At 36.8% G+C, this 18,261-nt stretch overlaps 1 protein-coding gene across 1 annotated transcript in view; it reads left to right on the top strand.

The window, feature by feature from the left end:
* The first annotated feature begins 1,680 nt into the window (after positions 1 to 1,680).
* RAD21L1 (RAD21 cohesin complex component like 1) overlaps positions 1,681 to 18,261 on the top strand; it is a 28,093-nt gene continuing 11,512 nt past the window's right edge. The window contains exons 1-10 of the mRNA XM_076011003.1: positions 1,681 to 3,903; positions 5,391 to 5,520; positions 7,428 to 7,521; positions 8,638 to 8,744; positions 12,282 to 12,452; positions 13,098 to 13,193; positions 14,123 to 14,236; positions 15,954 to 16,180; positions 16,412 to 16,511; positions 17,343 to 17,467. Of these exons, the coding sequence (XP_075867118.1) occupies positions 3,745 to 3,903; positions 5,391 to 5,520; positions 7,428 to 7,521; positions 8,638 to 8,744; positions 12,282 to 12,452; positions 13,098 to 13,193; positions 14,123 to 14,236; positions 15,954 to 16,180; positions 16,412 to 16,511; positions 17,343 to 17,467 (1,323 nt within the window). The 5' untranslated portion in view covers positions 1,681 to 3,744. The remainder of the gene's footprint in view (positions 3,904 to 5,390; positions 5,521 to 7,427; positions 7,522 to 8,637; positions 8,745 to 12,281; positions 12,453 to 13,097; positions 13,194 to 14,122; positions 14,237 to 15,953; positions 16,181 to 16,411; positions 16,512 to 17,342; positions 17,468 to 18,261) is intronic.

Here is an 18,261-nt window from a genome sequence, read left to right as displayed (position 1 = left end):
GCTTTAAGGGTGGAAAGTGACAGAAGGGAGACTGCTAAGCAGGCTATTGGAGCTTTTCCAGGAGAGAGGTGGCTTAGACTAGGGTGGATTGGGTGGAGATGATGAGAAAGGATAAATTAAAGTCATATTTGAAGTTGGAGTGACGGCCTTGCTGATGGATTGGCATTAAGGTAGACGAGAGGGTGGCAACAAGGGTGTCTCCCAGACATCTGCATGAGTGGTTACTGTGCTGCCATTCCCCGAGGGGGGAAAATGGTAGCTAAACCTGAGTTTGAATCCTGTCTCTATGTGACCCTGGACAGGTTGCTGGTTTTTTCTGTGGCCATTTCTTTGTCACAAAAGGGTGAAAACTAACAACTACCTTGTGAACTACTTTGTTTACAAAGTAAATGAGACAACCTATGAAAATACCCAGCAAGGAGCCTGGACTTTATCAATAACCTTATATTGGCTGCCACTGCTGTTCCAAGATTTATAAGTATTTACTATGAAGCTCAAGAGAAGAAACCAGCCTCAGATCCTTGGGCTCTTGCATGAGTTTTTTCGAGTTCTAGCAATTGGCTTTAGCTATGGAAAGCTGTCATGCTCCAGGCTGGAAAACGTTTGCTGTCCCCAAAGGGCAGGTCAATCAATGTGAATGATCTTTTTAATAATAACAATGATAATAGTTAATATTTAAATATTTATTGAGCACTTATAATGTGCTAGGTCTTTACATATTTCATCTCATTTATTTCTTTTTCTTTTTCTTTTTTTTTTGAGACAGAGTCTCACTTTGTTGTCCAAGCTAGAGTGAGTGCCATGGTGTCAGCCTAGCTCACAGCAACCTCAAACTCCTAGGCTCAAGCAATCCTGCTGCCTCAGCCTCCCAGAGTGCTAGAATTACAGGCGTGAGCCACCGCACCCGGCCTTTTTTTTTGAGATAGAGTCTCACTCTGTCCCATGGGCTAGAGTGCAGTGGCATCATCACAGCTCACTGCAACCTCAAACTCCTGGGTTCAAACTATCCTCCTGTATTGGGTCTCCCCAAGTGCAGGGATTGCCTGCGTTGGCCACCGCACCCAGCTCATTTATTTGTTATAATAGCCTGTGGTGCAGGTACTTCTATTAATATCATTTGCACTTTACAGATAAGAAAAACTGAGGTTCAAGGGATTAAATAACTTCCCCAGGGATCCCTAGCTAGTAAGTGGAACAGACAGGACTGCATCATAGGGATGTTTATAGATGGGGCAGAAAGATCACCTTTCACAATGGCACTATAGGCGCCGTCCCCGTCATACCCCTGCACAGCTGATGTAGGAAGTCTGAGCCTTAGCACAGCGCCAGAGACTGCGCGGGGTCCCGCGGTCCCGGCCCCATCTCCTGACCCCGCCTTCTGTCTGCCCCGCCCCTTGCTTACTGCCCCGCCCCCTGTCCCTTCTCCCTCGCGGTCTTATGTCCGCCCCACCCTCGCCACTGCCCGGCCCCTTCACGCCCCGCCCCTCGTTCACTGCCTCGCCCCCTTCACGCCCCGCCCCTCGTTCACTGCCTCGCCCCCTTCACGCCCCGCCCCTCGCTCATTGCCTCGCCCCTGCCCCGCCCCTCCACGCCCAGCCCTCTACACGCCCCGCCCCTGCCCAGCTGCGCGTCGCTGACGCCCCGCGGCGCTGGAGTCGAGCGCTTAGAACCTGACGCGCGGACCCGGCGACTCCTCACTGCCCAGCTCGGGCGCACCTCGCCTCAGACTCGGCGCTGCAAGTAGGGCGCACGCAGCCGGAGAGGCGGGGCGGGCCCCGAGGGCTGTAGGCGGGCTGGGTGATGGGGGCCGCGGCAGCCCACATCTCCACAGGCGCCCCAGCTAGGCGCCTCACCGGCCCCTCAGCTCGCGGCGCCGAGTGCTGAGGGCCGGGCCTGAGGGAGAAACGCCGCCGCCCGCAGCCCTCCAGGGGCTGAGGCGCGACCTGCGGTGTCCTCGCCCGCTCGTGGGAGGAAACGGGCGCTCGCGGTCTCCCCTCTGGCCTCAGGGTTCCCTCTGCGAGCTTCTGGCCGGAGACTGAGGAGTCGCGCGAGGAGGGGCCCCTGAACCCCTGCCCCTGACGGCCGTGGGCAGCTCCTCTCAGCCCTGGACGTCGCCGGCACCTTCGGTTTTCCGACCCTCGCCCGCGGTGGCTCTCCGGGAGGGCCTCGCCCCCGCCCCGCCCGGCCGCGTTCCGCCCCTTCCAGAAATGCTCCCCCGGACCTCCTGGGTCCCTTATGGGGGTGGGTTCGGGGAGGGGGTAGGTAATATGTGCTCGGGAAAATCAATATCTCAGGAATGTTAAATCAGTCACAGGGGTTTGTTTGGGGGGTTGTGTTTTTTTTAAGCCCATTACTTTAAAAATTAGTGCCTCACACCACTGGGAGCGATTTAAAAAGATAAATTGGCCTTTATTCAAAGCTACCAAAACACACGCAGAATAGAAAGGAAGAAAGTGGAACCGAGGCAAGGCACGGTTTTTTGTTTTTTTTTATTTCAGCATATTGTGGGGGTACAAATGTTAGGGTTATGTATATTGCCCATGCCCCCCTCCCCCCTCGAGTCAGAGCTTCAAGCGTGTCCATCCCCCAGACGTTGCACATCTCACTCATAACGTTTGTATATACCCATCCCCTCCTCCCCCTCCCCCGCCCGACACACCATAAATGTACGAGCCACAGATATTAAAACCTCTGGTTGTCCCCCGAGGAACGCGGTTTGGCAGATTGCATAACCTTTAGTTTGGGCATAATGATTTTCTTCTTGTGGTGGAAACAGGCATTGATCAGAATTCACCGAAGTTTTAAAGCCTGTGGTTGACTTTGTTTTTGTGTTCATTTTGGCTCCATCTTCTCTTTTGCCAGACCTTTAGGTAGAAGAGAAGAAAAAGAGGCTTCCATAGTGGCAGTTTAAGATTACTTATATGTAAGCAATAACTTGATTCTTTTCTAAAAGTGAACCAAAGTGCTATAACATTCCTTCTCATGTGGGGCTTAATAATAGAGCCTTACGGTGCTGTTAAGAATAGCATAATTTGTAGAAATGTGCATTAATTATTTAAGTGAAGATTCTTTTACCATTCTTGTTTCAAAACATTTACATTTGATTCTTGTTTTCTTCCTTGCCTTTTTCTGATTCTTTTCCTATAGTTTCTTGTTTTCTTCGTTTTTCCACTTACGGTCCTTTGGAATCTCATTATTTTAACTTCAGGAATTAATATATTGTCGAATAAACCAGAGCATCTTGAAGAGAGAAATGAAATTAAACATCTGGATATAAATCAATGATCCAACACTTCTCAAATTCTTAAGTTTCAGAAGAGAAATGACCTATATTAGCTTTTCATAGTTTTGTCCACCTTTTCCTATTCTTGTTTCTTTCCTATTTCCATCACCTATTTTTTCAACCTTCCTCCTTTATTTACTTGATTATATTGGTAAGAAGAGAATTCAAATCCTTTGTACAATAAAATATTAATAACTAAAATGTAAGAAGAGGTCATTAATCAGGATACATTTAAACCAGGTTTGGTTCACAATATATAGAGCTCTGTCATTAGTTTATAATTTTATATTCTAAATAAGTTTCTCTTATTATAACTTGAATAATGCATTGAAGAGGATGTAATCTGAATATTATTTTATAGAATTAAAAAGTGTTTTTGCTTGCTGTAAAATAGCACTAGAAAGTTTTGTAATCAGATTTTAAATGTCATCTTATTCTCTCTAGTTCATTAGATACAACTAATGAATACAAACAACATGTTCTATACACATGTGCTTATGAGTAAACGAGGGCCACTGGCTAAAATATGGCTTGCAGCTCACTGGGAGAAGAAACTTAAAAAGGCCCATGTATTTGAATGTAATCTAGAGATAACCATTGAAAAAATTCTTTCACCTAAGGTATGTTACTTATTAAAATGATAGTATGTATTTGCAATGACTTCTGGAGAGGAAAGGAATCAAAATTCATTTATTAATATATCATGAAATACATTTCCAAGGAAGTTTTACTTCTCAAATCATCTTTTAATTTCTATAGCATTTATTGTGTGAACATCAATATATTGGTTTCTGTTGATAATTAACTGTTTTGTAAATTTATCATAAATAGATTGGACCTGAAGGATAAAGGCTATGTTTTATGCATATTTTGTAATCCTTTCTAATTTCTTAACAAAATACTGTATACATAGTAGTTACTTAGTATTTCTTAGAAAATAATGAATGAATTAATCAGGAAGATAGAAAAGAAGAAAGAGGATTGATTATAAATCAAAAAATATATAAAACATGTCATAAATAGTAAAGTACTATGTTCATTGTAAACAGCTATTAGAATTTGCATTAAAATATTTTAACATTTTTATAGGTTAGGTATTTTTCTGTTAATACTTGAGAGAAGGGCATGGGGGCTCATGCCTGTTTTTAGTATTCTGGGAGGCCAAGATGGGAGCTCAAGGTCAGGAGTTTGAGACCGAGACCAGCCTGAGCAAGAAGACACTGTCTCTACTAAAAAAATAGAAATTAGCTAGACAACTAAAAAATATATATATATATAAAGAAATTAGCTGGGTATGATGGCACATGCCTGTAGTCCCAGCTACTCAGATTGCTTGAGCCCAGGAATTTGAGGTTGCTGTAAGCTAGGCTCACGCCACAGCATTCTAGCCCGGGCAACAGAGCCAGACTCTCTCTCAAAAAAAAATACCTGAGAGAAGGATGAATTATAATTGAAAGCCTACTGTGTGTTAAGCACTGGGCTAGGCTTTATGCTTAATCATTTAATCTTCACAACAACCCTATGAGGTTGGCTTTTTTGGGCTCTGTGAATTGTGGTCGTTAGCATGAACTTTTGAGTTGGTCAAATGAATAATTAATTCCTGTTCCATTACTTAATAGGTGTATTACTTTGGGCATGCTACTTAACATATCTGAGTCTCAGTTTCTTCTTCTGTAAATAGAAGTGGTTATCAAAATTAAATAAATGAATGTACAAAAAGCTCTTAGGGTAACACCTGGCCCAAAATACATATATAATAAATTGTAGCCATTTTTATTAAACTGAAATTTAGGAAGGTTAAATGACTCAGCCTCAGCAACTGAGATAAGGTTTAAACCCAAGTCTTCCTGACTGCCGAGTTTATATTCTTCTCATAATACCAATAATAGCATTCTTCACCTAAGTGCCACATTAGATTATCTTCATTGAATAAGAGTAAAAAAGTTAATCATTTTGCAAGGTGAAGTAAAAGTTAAATGATTTACCTTAAGAATACAAAACGTCTGCTTTTCAAAAAGAAGAAATTCTTATGATTTCAGTAACTTTCAAAGAATAGGATTTATCAACCTAATTTTTATCATTCTAATACTTAAAAAATTATTGCAAGGTGAAAATTGCACTTCGAACTTCAGGACACCTTCTTTTGGGAGTTGTTCGAATCTATAACAGGAAGGCAAAATATCTTTTGGCAGATTGCAGTGAAGCATTTCTTAAAATGAAGATGACATTTCGCCCAGGTATACATCCGATGTTGATTTGTCTCACTCTTCTTGGTTCCCTTTTGCATTTTTATTTTGTATGTACTCTTTTAATATACTCCAGGTGAGTATAGTGAATGTAAACTTTGTTTTGACTAAATTTAAGTTTACATGATCAAGGGTAAATTTTTTTCCTTGTTCTTTTCCTGTGTTTGCAGGAAAAGGTTATACTTCCCAAAACTTATAATGTTCCTGCATATATATGTAAGACATATTTAAAGCCACTACACTTGTGCAAGAAATTCTGATACTCTGTTTTTTTAATGGGTCATTAAGTTTGTCACATGTGTTTTTGCCTTTATGAGAGAAATTAGAAATAGTGTGATTGACAAATGTGACTATCAATAATTGTAATTTTTTTCAGAATTCTCAAGACTCTAAATAGCATTCTCTTTATGAACTATTATAAAAAATTCCTAGGCATTCCAAAGTGCTAGAGAGTTACATATGTCATGAATATAATACCTTCAAATTTTGATTTTTTTTCTTTTAGCTACACATTCCAAACCTATCAAATTTTAATTTAGAGAGCATCTATTTCCCTTTTAAGATATTCATCATCTTCTGCCTTGTATTATGGTTATTCAGATACAGTTCTTGCCTCTATCACTAGTCTTGAAGCTCCTGAAGGCAATGTTTTTGTCATATTATTTTCTGAATTTCTTATAGTACCTGTCTCAGTGCCTTGCACAAACTATTCCCTCAATCTATATTTGTTGTATTGGGATTGACATGTGTTTTTGTCTTCATTTAAAATATTTGTAGAATCTCTAAGTAGATTTATATTCATAGAAAGTATGGTTCATTTTTTCATTTATTATTTCATTTATATATTCCACAAATGTTTATTGATCCAATACTTTGTGCCAAATGCTATGTTAGGCTCTGGAATACAAGGACAAATAAGGGTGGGCACAGTGGCTCATACCTATAATCCTAGCACTTTGGGAGGTCGAGGTGGGAGGATTGCTTGAGGCGAAGGGTTTGAGACCAGACAGGGCAACATAGTGAGACTCTGTCTCTACCAAAAGCTTGAAACTTAGCTGGGTGTGGTGGTATGTGCCTGTAGTCCCAGCCACTGGGGAGGCTGAGGCAGGAGGATCACTTTAGCCCAGGAGTTTAAGGTTGCAGTGAGCTGTGATGACACCACTGTACTCTAGGCTGAGCAACAGAGTGAGACCCTGTCTCAAGAAAAAGAAAAAAAAAGGACTAACAAGACAAATAAGGACCAACAAGACAAACAAGACTCTTTCAGTCTAGTAAGGAAATCAAATAACAAAAAAGTTTTTATAACTTATTGCAATAATTGTAGATTGTGATTGTGCTATAAAGCAAAATAAACAGAACACTACCACAGAAAATAACAGGGAAGTTCACTTTAGTTAGGATAGTCAGGAAAAGCCTTTCTGAGAGGATAGAATTTAAACTCAGACTTGAAAAATGAGAAGTACCCAGCCATGTAAAAAGTCCCTGAGGGAATAGCATTCTGGGTAGAGGAAACTGCAAGAGCAAAGGTCTTGAGGTGGAAAAATGCTTGACTTTTTCAGAGAACAAAAAGGCTAGTATGGTTGGAGTATAATGAGTAAAGAGGAGAGTGTCATTATGATGCCTGATAGGTTTGTCAGGGTTACAGAGCCCCCAATTAGAAATTTGGATTTGATTCAAATGTACTGGAGAAGTCACTAAACCATTTTAAGCGTGAGATTCAGCTTTTTAAAAATATCACTCTGGCTGCTTTATAGAGAATGGACTGCAGAAGGGCAGGAGTGGGGACAGGGAAACCAGTTAAAGAGACTAAGCAGTAGTCCAGTAAAAGAAAATAGTTGGGAGTTCCTTATTTTATATAGCATCATTGTTTATTGAACATAGTTTTTGATTCTTTTCAGGACTGGTTGACCTTCCAAAAGAGAATTTTGAAGCAGCTTATAATACTATCACATTGCCAGAAGAATTTCATGATTTTGAAAACCAAAATATGAAGTAAATTATTTTATTTATTTTCCTTCAATTTTATTTTCTTGATATTATTTTCATATTCACATTTCATTAAGGCAAATGTAATATAGTTAATAACTGAACAAGTACACATGCAGTTGACAAAGACTTAAATTTAGTATGAAATTCCAAAGTACAACAAAAGTGTATCATATTTATTGAATGTAGTTTGCAGTATTGACAGTATATTCATCTATTCATTCAGTACATAGTCATTGAGTGCCTTTCATATGCCAGGCACTGTTCTAGGCACTGAAGACATAGCAGTGAATAAAACACAGTTGCCTCATGGATCTTACGTTTTAGTTGGGTAGACAAACAACAAACAAGTAAATATTCAATATGCCAGAAGATAAGCATTACGAAGAAAAATAGAAAATGAAATAAATAATAAGATGGTCAGGAAAGGTTTTTCTGAAAAAGGTAAGAACAGAAACCTGAAGAAGGTGAAGGAACAAATCATTCAGTAATGTGGGGGAAGACTGTTCCAGGTAGAGCAAGTGGAAAGGCCCTAAGACAGAACACATTGGACATTTTTAAGGAACTGCAAGGAGGCAAGTGAGACTATAGTGGAGTAAATGAGGGGCTGAGTGGTAGGAAATGAAGAGCAGAGGGTACAGGTGATGGTCTGGTGTTGTAGGCTTCAATAGAACTTTTATTTTATTCAGGAAGCATAGAAGGGTTTTGAAAAGAGGCGTAAAGGGATCTGACTTGCTTTCAACATGTTCCCTCTGGCTACTTATTATATAAGAGGGAAAGGGAGGAAGCAGAGAGCCTATGAGAAGATTAGTGCAGTAAGAAGTCCAGGTGAGACAATGTAGTGATCAGTTCTCCATCTTCATCTTATCCAGGTGGTAGAAGTCAAATTACAGATATATTTGAAAGGCAGAGCCAACAGGATTTGCTCATAAATTGGATATGGCTCTAAGAGAAAGAAATTAAGAATGACTATATGATTTTTGGCATGAGAATGTAGTTACCACTTAGTGAGATTAGGACAACTAGGGAATGGCATATCTAAAAATTGTTTTATTAATAGGTTTTTTCACTATATTGCAAAAAAATTATCTTCTGTTCACGTTTTCTTATATTTCTCCATAGTGCTATTGATGTTTCAGAACACTTTACTCAGAACCAGAGCAGACCAGAAGAAATCACACTTAGAGAAAATTATGAAAATGATCTACTTTTTCAAGCTGGGAGTTTTGGTGAGAATATTTGAGAAATCAAGATTATAAATTATAACCAATTATATTTGTACTTTTATATTGAAACAATACCCATAGAAATACCTATAGAATGAATCTTTTGATCTATAAATGTAATCCCAAATATATATTTCCTTCTCTTTTTCTAGTATAGATGTCAATGCTAAGACTTGTCTTAGGTTATACTTCCATTCTCAGTGTATAACCATTTACTGATTAACTACTATATGTCAGGTGTTATCATAGATATAGGTGGTACCAAAATTTAAAGAAGCTGTTTATACCTTCAAGGAGCTACGGGCTGGAAGAGAGACATGCAAATAAACAGTTGCTATAGTTAGCATATATACAAGATTTTATATGTATGTTGTATAAGATACCTTCAAAATATCATATTTATTCCAGTATATGATGACATCTATGTAAAATAACAGATTTTAAATTAGCCTGGGGGCAAGGAGGAGGAAATACTACCACAGTAAATGTACATATTGATCGTGAAACAGAAATTTATTTTTAAAATATTAAAATTTATTTAGGCAAGGTGAATGTACTTTAAAATTGACACCATGTGATGTAATTCAACTATATAATATTTTTTCTTTTTGTGGCATCTACCACTCTCTGTCTTATATCATGATATTTATATACTTCCTGAATTGGTCTGCAAATTCCATAAGGATAGAATCTGTGTAATGTTCATCTTTGAATTTCTTATAAAACCCAAAATTGTGAGTGTAGGATAAGGATGGCCTACATCTGTCTTGAATCAGGGAGGGAGATCAAGAAAGTGATACCTGAGCTACGTCTCTAATCTCAACTTCTCATCCTCACTCTGCTTTCATAATTCTTGCTATCTATAGTAGTGTTTCTCAAAAAATCTGTCGTGAAGGACCAGTTTTATAATTTTTGTCAATTTCCAATCTGTGTATATTGTATTTTTATAAAAGTGCAAAAATGAATTACTAGACAATTGAAAAATTTAAAAATCAAAACACAAGCCTCAATTTTTTGTTGTTAGAGTCAACATATATAAAATTACTGTCAAATTGCTATAAAACTTTCTAAACATTTACTTATAATTTCTATATTTCTTTCTTTTTTTTTTTTTTTTTGTCAGAGTCTCACTTTGTTGCCCGGGCTAGAGTGCCATGGCATCAATCTAGTTCATAGCCACCTCAAACTCCTGGGCTCAAGTGACCCTACTGCCTGAGCCTCTGAAGTAGCTGGGACTATAGGCATGCACCACCATGCCTGGCTAATTTTTTGTAAATATTTTTACTTGGCCAGTTAATTCTTTCTATTTTTAGTAGAGATGGGGTCTCGCTCTTGCTTAGGCTGATCTCGAACTCCTGACCTCGAGCAATCCGCCTGCCCTGGCCTCCCAGAATGCTAGGATTATAGGCGTGAGCCACCACACCCGGCCTCTATATTTATTTTCTTGTGGACTAGCACCAGTCTGTTGACCATATTATGAGTAGCATGGATGGATCGCTTACTAGCTGTAACCTCAGACCTAGAAATGTAACACATTGGAAAAGAGATAATTTTATTCCCTATTCCCAAAACAGTCTACAAATTTGCCTGTAAATGCTACCGCTATTCATTTCTTTGCGCCTGAAACTTGAGGATCTCTTTCAACTATACTTTCTGTCAACTTCATACCAGTGCTGATTTTTTTTATATTCTGAAGTCTGTCTTTTTTCTATTTCCTTAGCCACCAGTATAGTTCACCAATACCAAAGGCGTGAAGTACTGCAATACCCTCCTATAAATCATTTCTGCCTCTTCCCACATTTTATACACCTCCACAACAGCAATAATCTTTGAATTCCCTTTTTGTTCATACCACATTCCTCTGCTTAAGTGCCTTGGATCGCTATGACTTACTTTATCAAACACCTCTGCCTAGCTTCAAGGCCCTCTACCAATTTATCACCTTCTTTATTTTATCAACTTTATTTTATTATTAACATGGACTTTTTGTTCTAATCAAGCAAATGTTTTACCATCCAACAAATAAAATTTAGTTGTTCATAGTTCTGTGTCATCTTCTACAATTCAGAAAGGTGGGAAGAACATGTACTTGGTAGACTGACAGACCTGGGTTTGAATCTGGACTTTCTCTGTTCACTTACTGTCTGATATTGGGCAGATTGCCTAACCTCTCTGAGCTTTACTGCCCTATCTGTAAAGTTGGGATACAACTAGCAACATCGTAGGGTTATTTCTTAGTTCATCCTTCAGTCTTCTCCACCAATATGCAATTTTTCTCTCCTTCAAAAACTACCTCAAACCTAATGTCTTCTAACAAATGTTTAATATTAATCTATCCTATTCTGGATTACAATATAAGATTGAAGGCAATGATTTATTTCTTTTGTATAACCTCAGATTCTTGTTATGTTCAGTGCTCAGAATATAGTATCTGTTCATAAATGTTATTATCTGGTTGACTAAGGTTGACTTTTTTTTTTGAGAGCTATCAAGCTGTACCTGGATGATGTGAACATAATCTTAGTTCCTTTTGAAAAGTAGCTTAATCTTTTCTGTTGAGCAAGTCTTAAACCCAGTGCAATGAAGGTTGCTTTTTTCAACTCTTCCTTTCTAGAAGATGTAGCTGTATGGAAGAATTCTCAATATGAACAATTCTTTATGATTTTCTTTACTGTCTAACACTTACTTAGGTTGGTAGAGGGAGGGAAGAAAAGACCAACCTCTAACCTTTGAAGTTTCAGACTCCTGCACCTGACGATTCAAACCCAAGGGAGAGGAAGAACCAACTTCTTGTTAAGAGCTGACTCTGGTTCCCTGTGACTATCAGTATAGCATAGTGACTATCAGAATGCAGACTTTGGAGTCAGAGAGAGCTAGATTCAGATCCCGACTGTCATTTTTAGAGTGTGATTGTGTGCAAGTTACAAAATGTCTCTGTGAATGTGTTTCCTCATCTATACAATGAGGATTATAATAGTATCTTCTGTTATACAATATAATGCATATAATAAGCACTCAGTTAATGTTAGCTGACTGAACTTTTTTATTGCTATATCCCCACCCCATAGCATATTCAATAAATATTTATTGAATGAATGTTATAAGCCCATTCTTTATATTTTACCTACCTTTCCATTTCCTAAGGAGACAGATATGTTCCTTATTTTCCAAACCCCCATTATGGATGAATAGTACAAGCAATTGTCTTTAAAATAATATGAAATATTCTTGGCCAAGCAAAATTTAACTTAAAGTAGAAGAAATCATTCCACTGCCATAATATTTCTACCTTAGGAAATTCTTCAACTATAAACCCTACCTAATGTTTTAGAATTTATTTTCCTATTGTATTTGAAAGAGATTTAGACTAGAAATCCAGTTTCTACTAACTGATTGACTTTAGTTAAATAATTCAAATACATTTTTCAGCTTTCATTCTTTTTATCTATAAAATGATGGGGGAGATAATATCTGAATTTCCTTCTAACCCTAAAATTCTGTTTTTATCTAACTTAGTATTAATGATATATATTTATTTAGGGGAGGAAGCTGAAATTCTCAGAAGACATAGCTTCTTTGATGACAACATATTATTGAATTCCAGTGGTCCTTTACTTGAACACAGTTCTGGAAGCCTTACTGGAGAAAAATTTCTGTTCTATGACAGTGGAGATGGATTTGGTGATGAAGGAGCTGCAGGAGAAATAATTGGTATACTATCTGGTCATTCAGAAATCAAATATTTATTTTAATCCAATTACTATAATGTGTTAGTAGATTTATTACATCAATCTAAAATTTCAGATATACTTTTGTGTTATTAGTTCAACACATTTTTTACACAAATTTTCAAAGTCTATGGCATATTTAAACATATAGACTAGGCCTATGTAAGTAGCCATCTATTTAAACACGTTTTACATAGAGGTTGTGAACTACTGCTTATTTTTATTTTTACAAATTTCTAATTTTTGATGGTAAGGAGTGAAGTTAGTATATACCTCACAAATTATGCTAGACTATATACTGGAAACCATTGTTTTCTTTAACATAAATTGTGGTATGACTATATCCTAAAGGATCTTTCCAACATTTTATATTATTATTTTATATTTATATTATGATGTTATTATAAAATAATAATAGAAATAGAGTATATAAAAACTGGACAATCCAAATGCCCATATTTTAAAGATTGATTATTGATTGTTGATATCAAATTTTTTTTTAATTCTCTAGTTCACATTAAAAGTCTGGTTATTCCTTTACAAGGCCTTGCATAAAGTAATGTTAATAAATGTTTAGTCAATAAATGATGGATTTAAGTCTATGACGAAAAGTATTGCATTTTTTAAGACAATCTATTGAAAGATGATGAGAATATTCTGTTAGAAGACACGCATTTGAACACAGAGATTTCCCTGCCTCCTGAGCCTCCCAGTACTATAGCAGGTATGTTGAAATTTTCCTTTGTGTAGAAAGTGAACAGATAGTAATATTTCAATTAAGCCTCAGAACTTCTGAGTTAAAGTAGCAGTATTGTATAGTGAAAGACAATAAAGAACATAGTCCCTCAAACTCTATTTGTCTGACTCTAGACAATTTAAAATAGGAATTTGAGATCTGAGAAAGGTACAATGAAGAATTTAGTCAGGATTGGGTTTAGTATTAGAGCACTTTTAAATATGCTTCCAAAATACCGTGGTTTTGAATCATTAAAATAATATATGGTACATGGTAATAAAAAATTATTAAATAATATGGTTTGATAATCTATATGTAATTTGAGAGAAATTACAAATGTGGGAATAATTTCCCTACTTGAAATTTATATCAGAGTAACTCAGATGATTTGGGGTCTTTTAGTCTGAATTTTCTTAAGAATTAAAAAAATGTGATTAGACCCATTTGGATTCTTCTCAATTTTTGATGTTATATTTGCTTTCTAAAACAATAGTAGAAATTGAAAATGTGACAAGAGTTAGGCAATACAAATTTTGTTGTAGTTATTTATGGGTTAACTAAAAAGTGATTTAACAGAATACAAATTTTTTAACAGAATATAGCCAAATTTATATCAGTCATCTACTGTAGTTGCCACCACTGTTTTCAACTCAGTTATGACTATAGCCCAGCCTTAAATGCCTCATGTGCAAAAGGGAGTGATAATACTTGACTCACCTGAACACTATGGATCCCAGACCATATAATCTCTGAGCTGCTTCGATTCTATTAAATATATAATTCTAGGAATTCAGATGTGGCTCCAGTTAGCAATAGAAATCTTCAGTTAGTTTATCTTTCATTTTAATTCTCATATAGTCCTCTAGCTTGAAACATAATCTTTTTTTAATAATTACTTTTATGGCAATGTTGATTAGTAAAACCAGATAATCCAGAGTATGTATGTCTACCTGAAAATGAAAAAAAGGATGAAACAACATTATCATCAAATGAAGAGGAAGGATTTACCCTTGACCCAATTGATGCCTCAGGTTAGATGCATTTATGTTTTTGTTTTTATTTTTGATACACTGCTAACTTACTTATTTTGAGATATTTAAATAAACTATGAAATATTATAGGAGGTAGTAAATCTAGTAATAGAACTTATAGTACAATAGCTGAAGCATGTAAAGAAATTTGAGATCATGCTTTCATTATGTTCAGTCCTGTTCAAACCATATATCTAGTTTAGGAAACTGGAATATTTAAAACTGAGTTCAATTTAAGAAGATATTGAGCCAATACTCTGTGGTGGACACAGGAATGAAGACATGTTTCCTGCTTTTAAGAATCTTACAATCCGATCAGGAAGATAAATAAACTTGCAAATTGAATATAGGATCAGAAGAGAGGCACTGTGCCCTCTAACATTTAGCCTCAGCATGTTTTTAGAAATAAATAAGTATGAATCTAATATATAACTAGGTCTTTTAGGAACATTCTAGTTTTATGTAGCATAATTGATATGAATTTCAGTTTATAAACTCAGGTATGCAAGGAGTAAAGCATTCAAATTTTTTCTTTTCTGAATTCAATTCTGAGCCTCTGTCCCCCTGGGATGGCCAGAAATTCAGTCTACTTAGCTCTTCTATCTGCCCTGAGCCATGTAGTGCCAAAGTTTGGGGAAGTGGGGGAGAAGATGGAAGGAAACCTCAGGTCATCAGCCACATCAGTGTGGTACCGACTGCCCCAGCCTACATAGCCTCTTGGATCATCCCATAGCCAGCCCTTCTGGGATCTTGTCATGTTCCCAGGATTTTACTGAGGCACATTAGCAAGAAGGTTTCTGTACCTTCTAACTCCATCTGACCTTAGATCTTCACCCATTCTGAGATCTAACCCTTTCCCCTTTTTCAACTTTACTAAAGAAAAGCTTGACTTCTGCTTTGTGCCTGGTAAAAATTCCTAAAGGAGTGCAATCCCATGGATCTACTTGGAATTTGTATATGAATTTTAGTGGGCTAGGGAAAAATATACTGGACAAGCACAAATTAATGTTTCAGAAAGTTATCCTGTTACATAGGCATTTTAAGGAACCCCTAAATTGGTTGACTTCCATCTCAATATAGCTTCTTCCCCACATTTCCTCAGTTGCCCACTTAGCAGATCAACAGAGTCCCTCCTAAGCACTTTCAAACAATGCCTTACAAAATCTATCAGCTATTGGCTGCTCAGGTACTCTAGCTGTGCAAAAACCTTATAAAGCATAATTTTCAGAGGAGGGAGAAGGAGGATTTTCTTCCCAATACAAGTCTGTAGGTTGTATTGTGGTAGACATTTCTTTTTTTTTTCTTTTTTTTTTTTGAGACAGAGTCTCACTTTGTTGCCCGGACTAGAGTGAGTGCCGTGGCATCAGCCTAGCTCACAGCAACCTCAATCTCCTAGGCTCAAGCGATCCTACTGCCTCAGCTTCCCAAGTAGCTGGGACTAAAAGGCATACACCACCATGCCCAGCTAATTTTTTGTATGTATATTTTTAGTTGGTCAATTAATGTCTTTCTATTTTTAGTAGAGACGGGGTCTCGCTCTTGCTCAGGCTGGTTTCGAAATCCTGACCTCCAGCAATCCGCCCGCCTCAGCCTCCCAGAGTGCTAGGATTACAGGCATGACCCACCGCGCCTGGCCAACATTTAAATATGCAGTAGAATATTTAAGTTTTACAAAGCTTTATAACCAATTGCATTTGTGCCTATTTCTTATATTTAGACATTGCTGGGAAAAGGAAAGACAAAAAGAGGAGATTGCTCATAGATCCAGTCAAGGAAATCAGTAGCAAAATCATGCATAAACAGCTTACTTTCTTTACGGACACACTCACGGTTTTGGAACTTGCACCTCCTACCCAAAGATTAATGATGTGGAAAAAGAGGGGAGGAGCAGATACACTTCTGTCAACTGCTTCCCAGGACTTGATTCATGCTGAACTGAAAATGGTAATAGTTTTCATCCTTTTACAAGGGTGCAGTGTTTTGTTATAAATATATGCATATTTACATGCATGAATACAACATAATTTAAACTTGTGAAAAAATACTCACTTTTGAATTAACTTGCTGGATGTGTGTATGTGAATTGTAGTTTTTACTTTTTAGCATATGTACTTGTGTTTTATTGAATGGCTTTATTAGTGCAAAAACAAGAAACAAAAATGTGTATTTTTACAGTTGTTTACAAAATGCTTTCTGCCCTCTGCCTTTAAACTTGGAAGAAAATTGATACAGAAGGAGTCAGTAAGGGAAGAAATGGAAAGTAAAAACATAGTAGGTGAGACTTCCTAATTCTGTTGATGTTGAAGGGAATGTTATGGGAACAAAAATTTCATTTTACATTTCAAAATGAAGATGGGATCCAATTACATATTCTCAAGTGTAAATGGTATCTCTAGAAGAGTATTTTGAACTTAAAAGAAATTTTTACTTCAGTATCACATTTTTCTGCTTTTCAAATTAGTTTTTGTCCCAGAGACTTCATTAAAAAGATATATACTATGTGGACCATTCTTATTCTCACTCCTTTCCACCTCCTCCATCCCCAAAGGCAGTATCCACAAACCCTCAAAAAACAAAATATTCATGTCTAAAAGGATAATGTTTCAACTTAAAACAACATGAAAAAATGTAAAGATAAGGACACCTAATACAATTAACCTGAGACAAATATTTCCATGCACCCAGAGGGTCCATGAGGTATTAATAATCACTGATTCTTATTATGATAATTATAAAGTAATATTAAAAGCAATATATATTGTGAATGAGCCACTACTTACTGATTACTCTTCCTGAAGGCATTAAAATCTACTGAAAAATGTACTGTGATGGGCTTGAGCTGTCTGTGTTTTCTTGTGAGTGAATGTGTGAGAGTATGGGTGGAGGAGATGATTGGCAGAGGGTGGGGATTGGAGGTGATAGAGACAGAGGAGGGGAAAAGAAAGATAAATATATGAGACTTGGGGAGCCATAAGAAAGTTTGTGCATGCTTTGCTTAAATTCTTGGATCCCAAATTGTCTGTCAGAAGTTTTCTTTTGTAACAACCATATGCCAATTCAAGTTTGAAAGGTATTTTGGTGAAATCTTTTTTTCTTGATAATTCAGAGACCTCCATGATGGAAGAGCCAAATTTCCAGCAAGAGTCAAGTGAACCCCAAACTTGTAAGGATGTGTTTGATGTATCTAAGTGTAACTCTCATGAGGATCCCAGTAAAAATATTAACTCTGAGGTATGTTATCCAGAGAGAATCATAAAAATATTTTTTACAGTTATAGTGAAGGTATGTTGGAACTCTGGTATATCTTCTTATATTTATAGTTCATATTTTCATCTTAAATTTTTCTATAAGTTCTTAGTAAACAGCAGGGTAAAACATAATTTCATCTGCAAAAGAGTATTTTCTAGAAGTTTAGGATAGTAAATCACAAAATAAGGTAGTTTCATAGTGAAATAGTATTTTACATGACACGTTTAATGAATGATTGCATTTAAATCTGGTTATTTGCTGAGAATCCTACTAGGCCCACATTTCACATGTCATAGACCCTTTTAGAATAGTAGCCAATATATCTATGTTTTGTTTCTCATCATAAATTCACCCTTCCTACCTCTAAGCATAATTCTTAGACCTATCAAATACTTTGGCCTTGAATGTGAAAGACTGAAAGAAAGATCCATAACCAAAACAAAAATTTTTTTTATATTTTTACTTGAACAACATAGTTATTTAAAAATGTAGTTAGAAACAATGTGCTTTAAAATATTTCCTCAGTTGTCACTTTATTGGTTGTACAAATGTAAATATTATAGTCACATCAGATAAAAATAAACCAGTACTTTTCTGGTCTGTTCTATCATCACTGTATTTTGATAACCACTCAGGGAATTCAAAGTCAACACACACTGAAACTAAATGCCCTTGGAAGGAAAGACAATTTCACAATACATTCAGACAGAATGTGTTTTACTAAATATTTGCTAATATACTGGGTGTTGAGATACTGAATTGCCAGTACTACTCTC

Source organism: Microcebus murinus, chromosome 16 (genome assembly GCF_040939455.1).
Source record: "Microcebus murinus isolate Inina chromosome 16, M.murinus_Inina_mat1.0, whole genome shotgun sequence".
Classification (NCBI taxonomy): domain Eukaryota; kingdom Metazoa; phylum Chordata; class Mammalia; order Primates; family Cheirogaleidae; genus Microcebus; species Microcebus murinus.
This window is presented reverse-complemented; position numbering and strand designations above follow the sequence as displayed.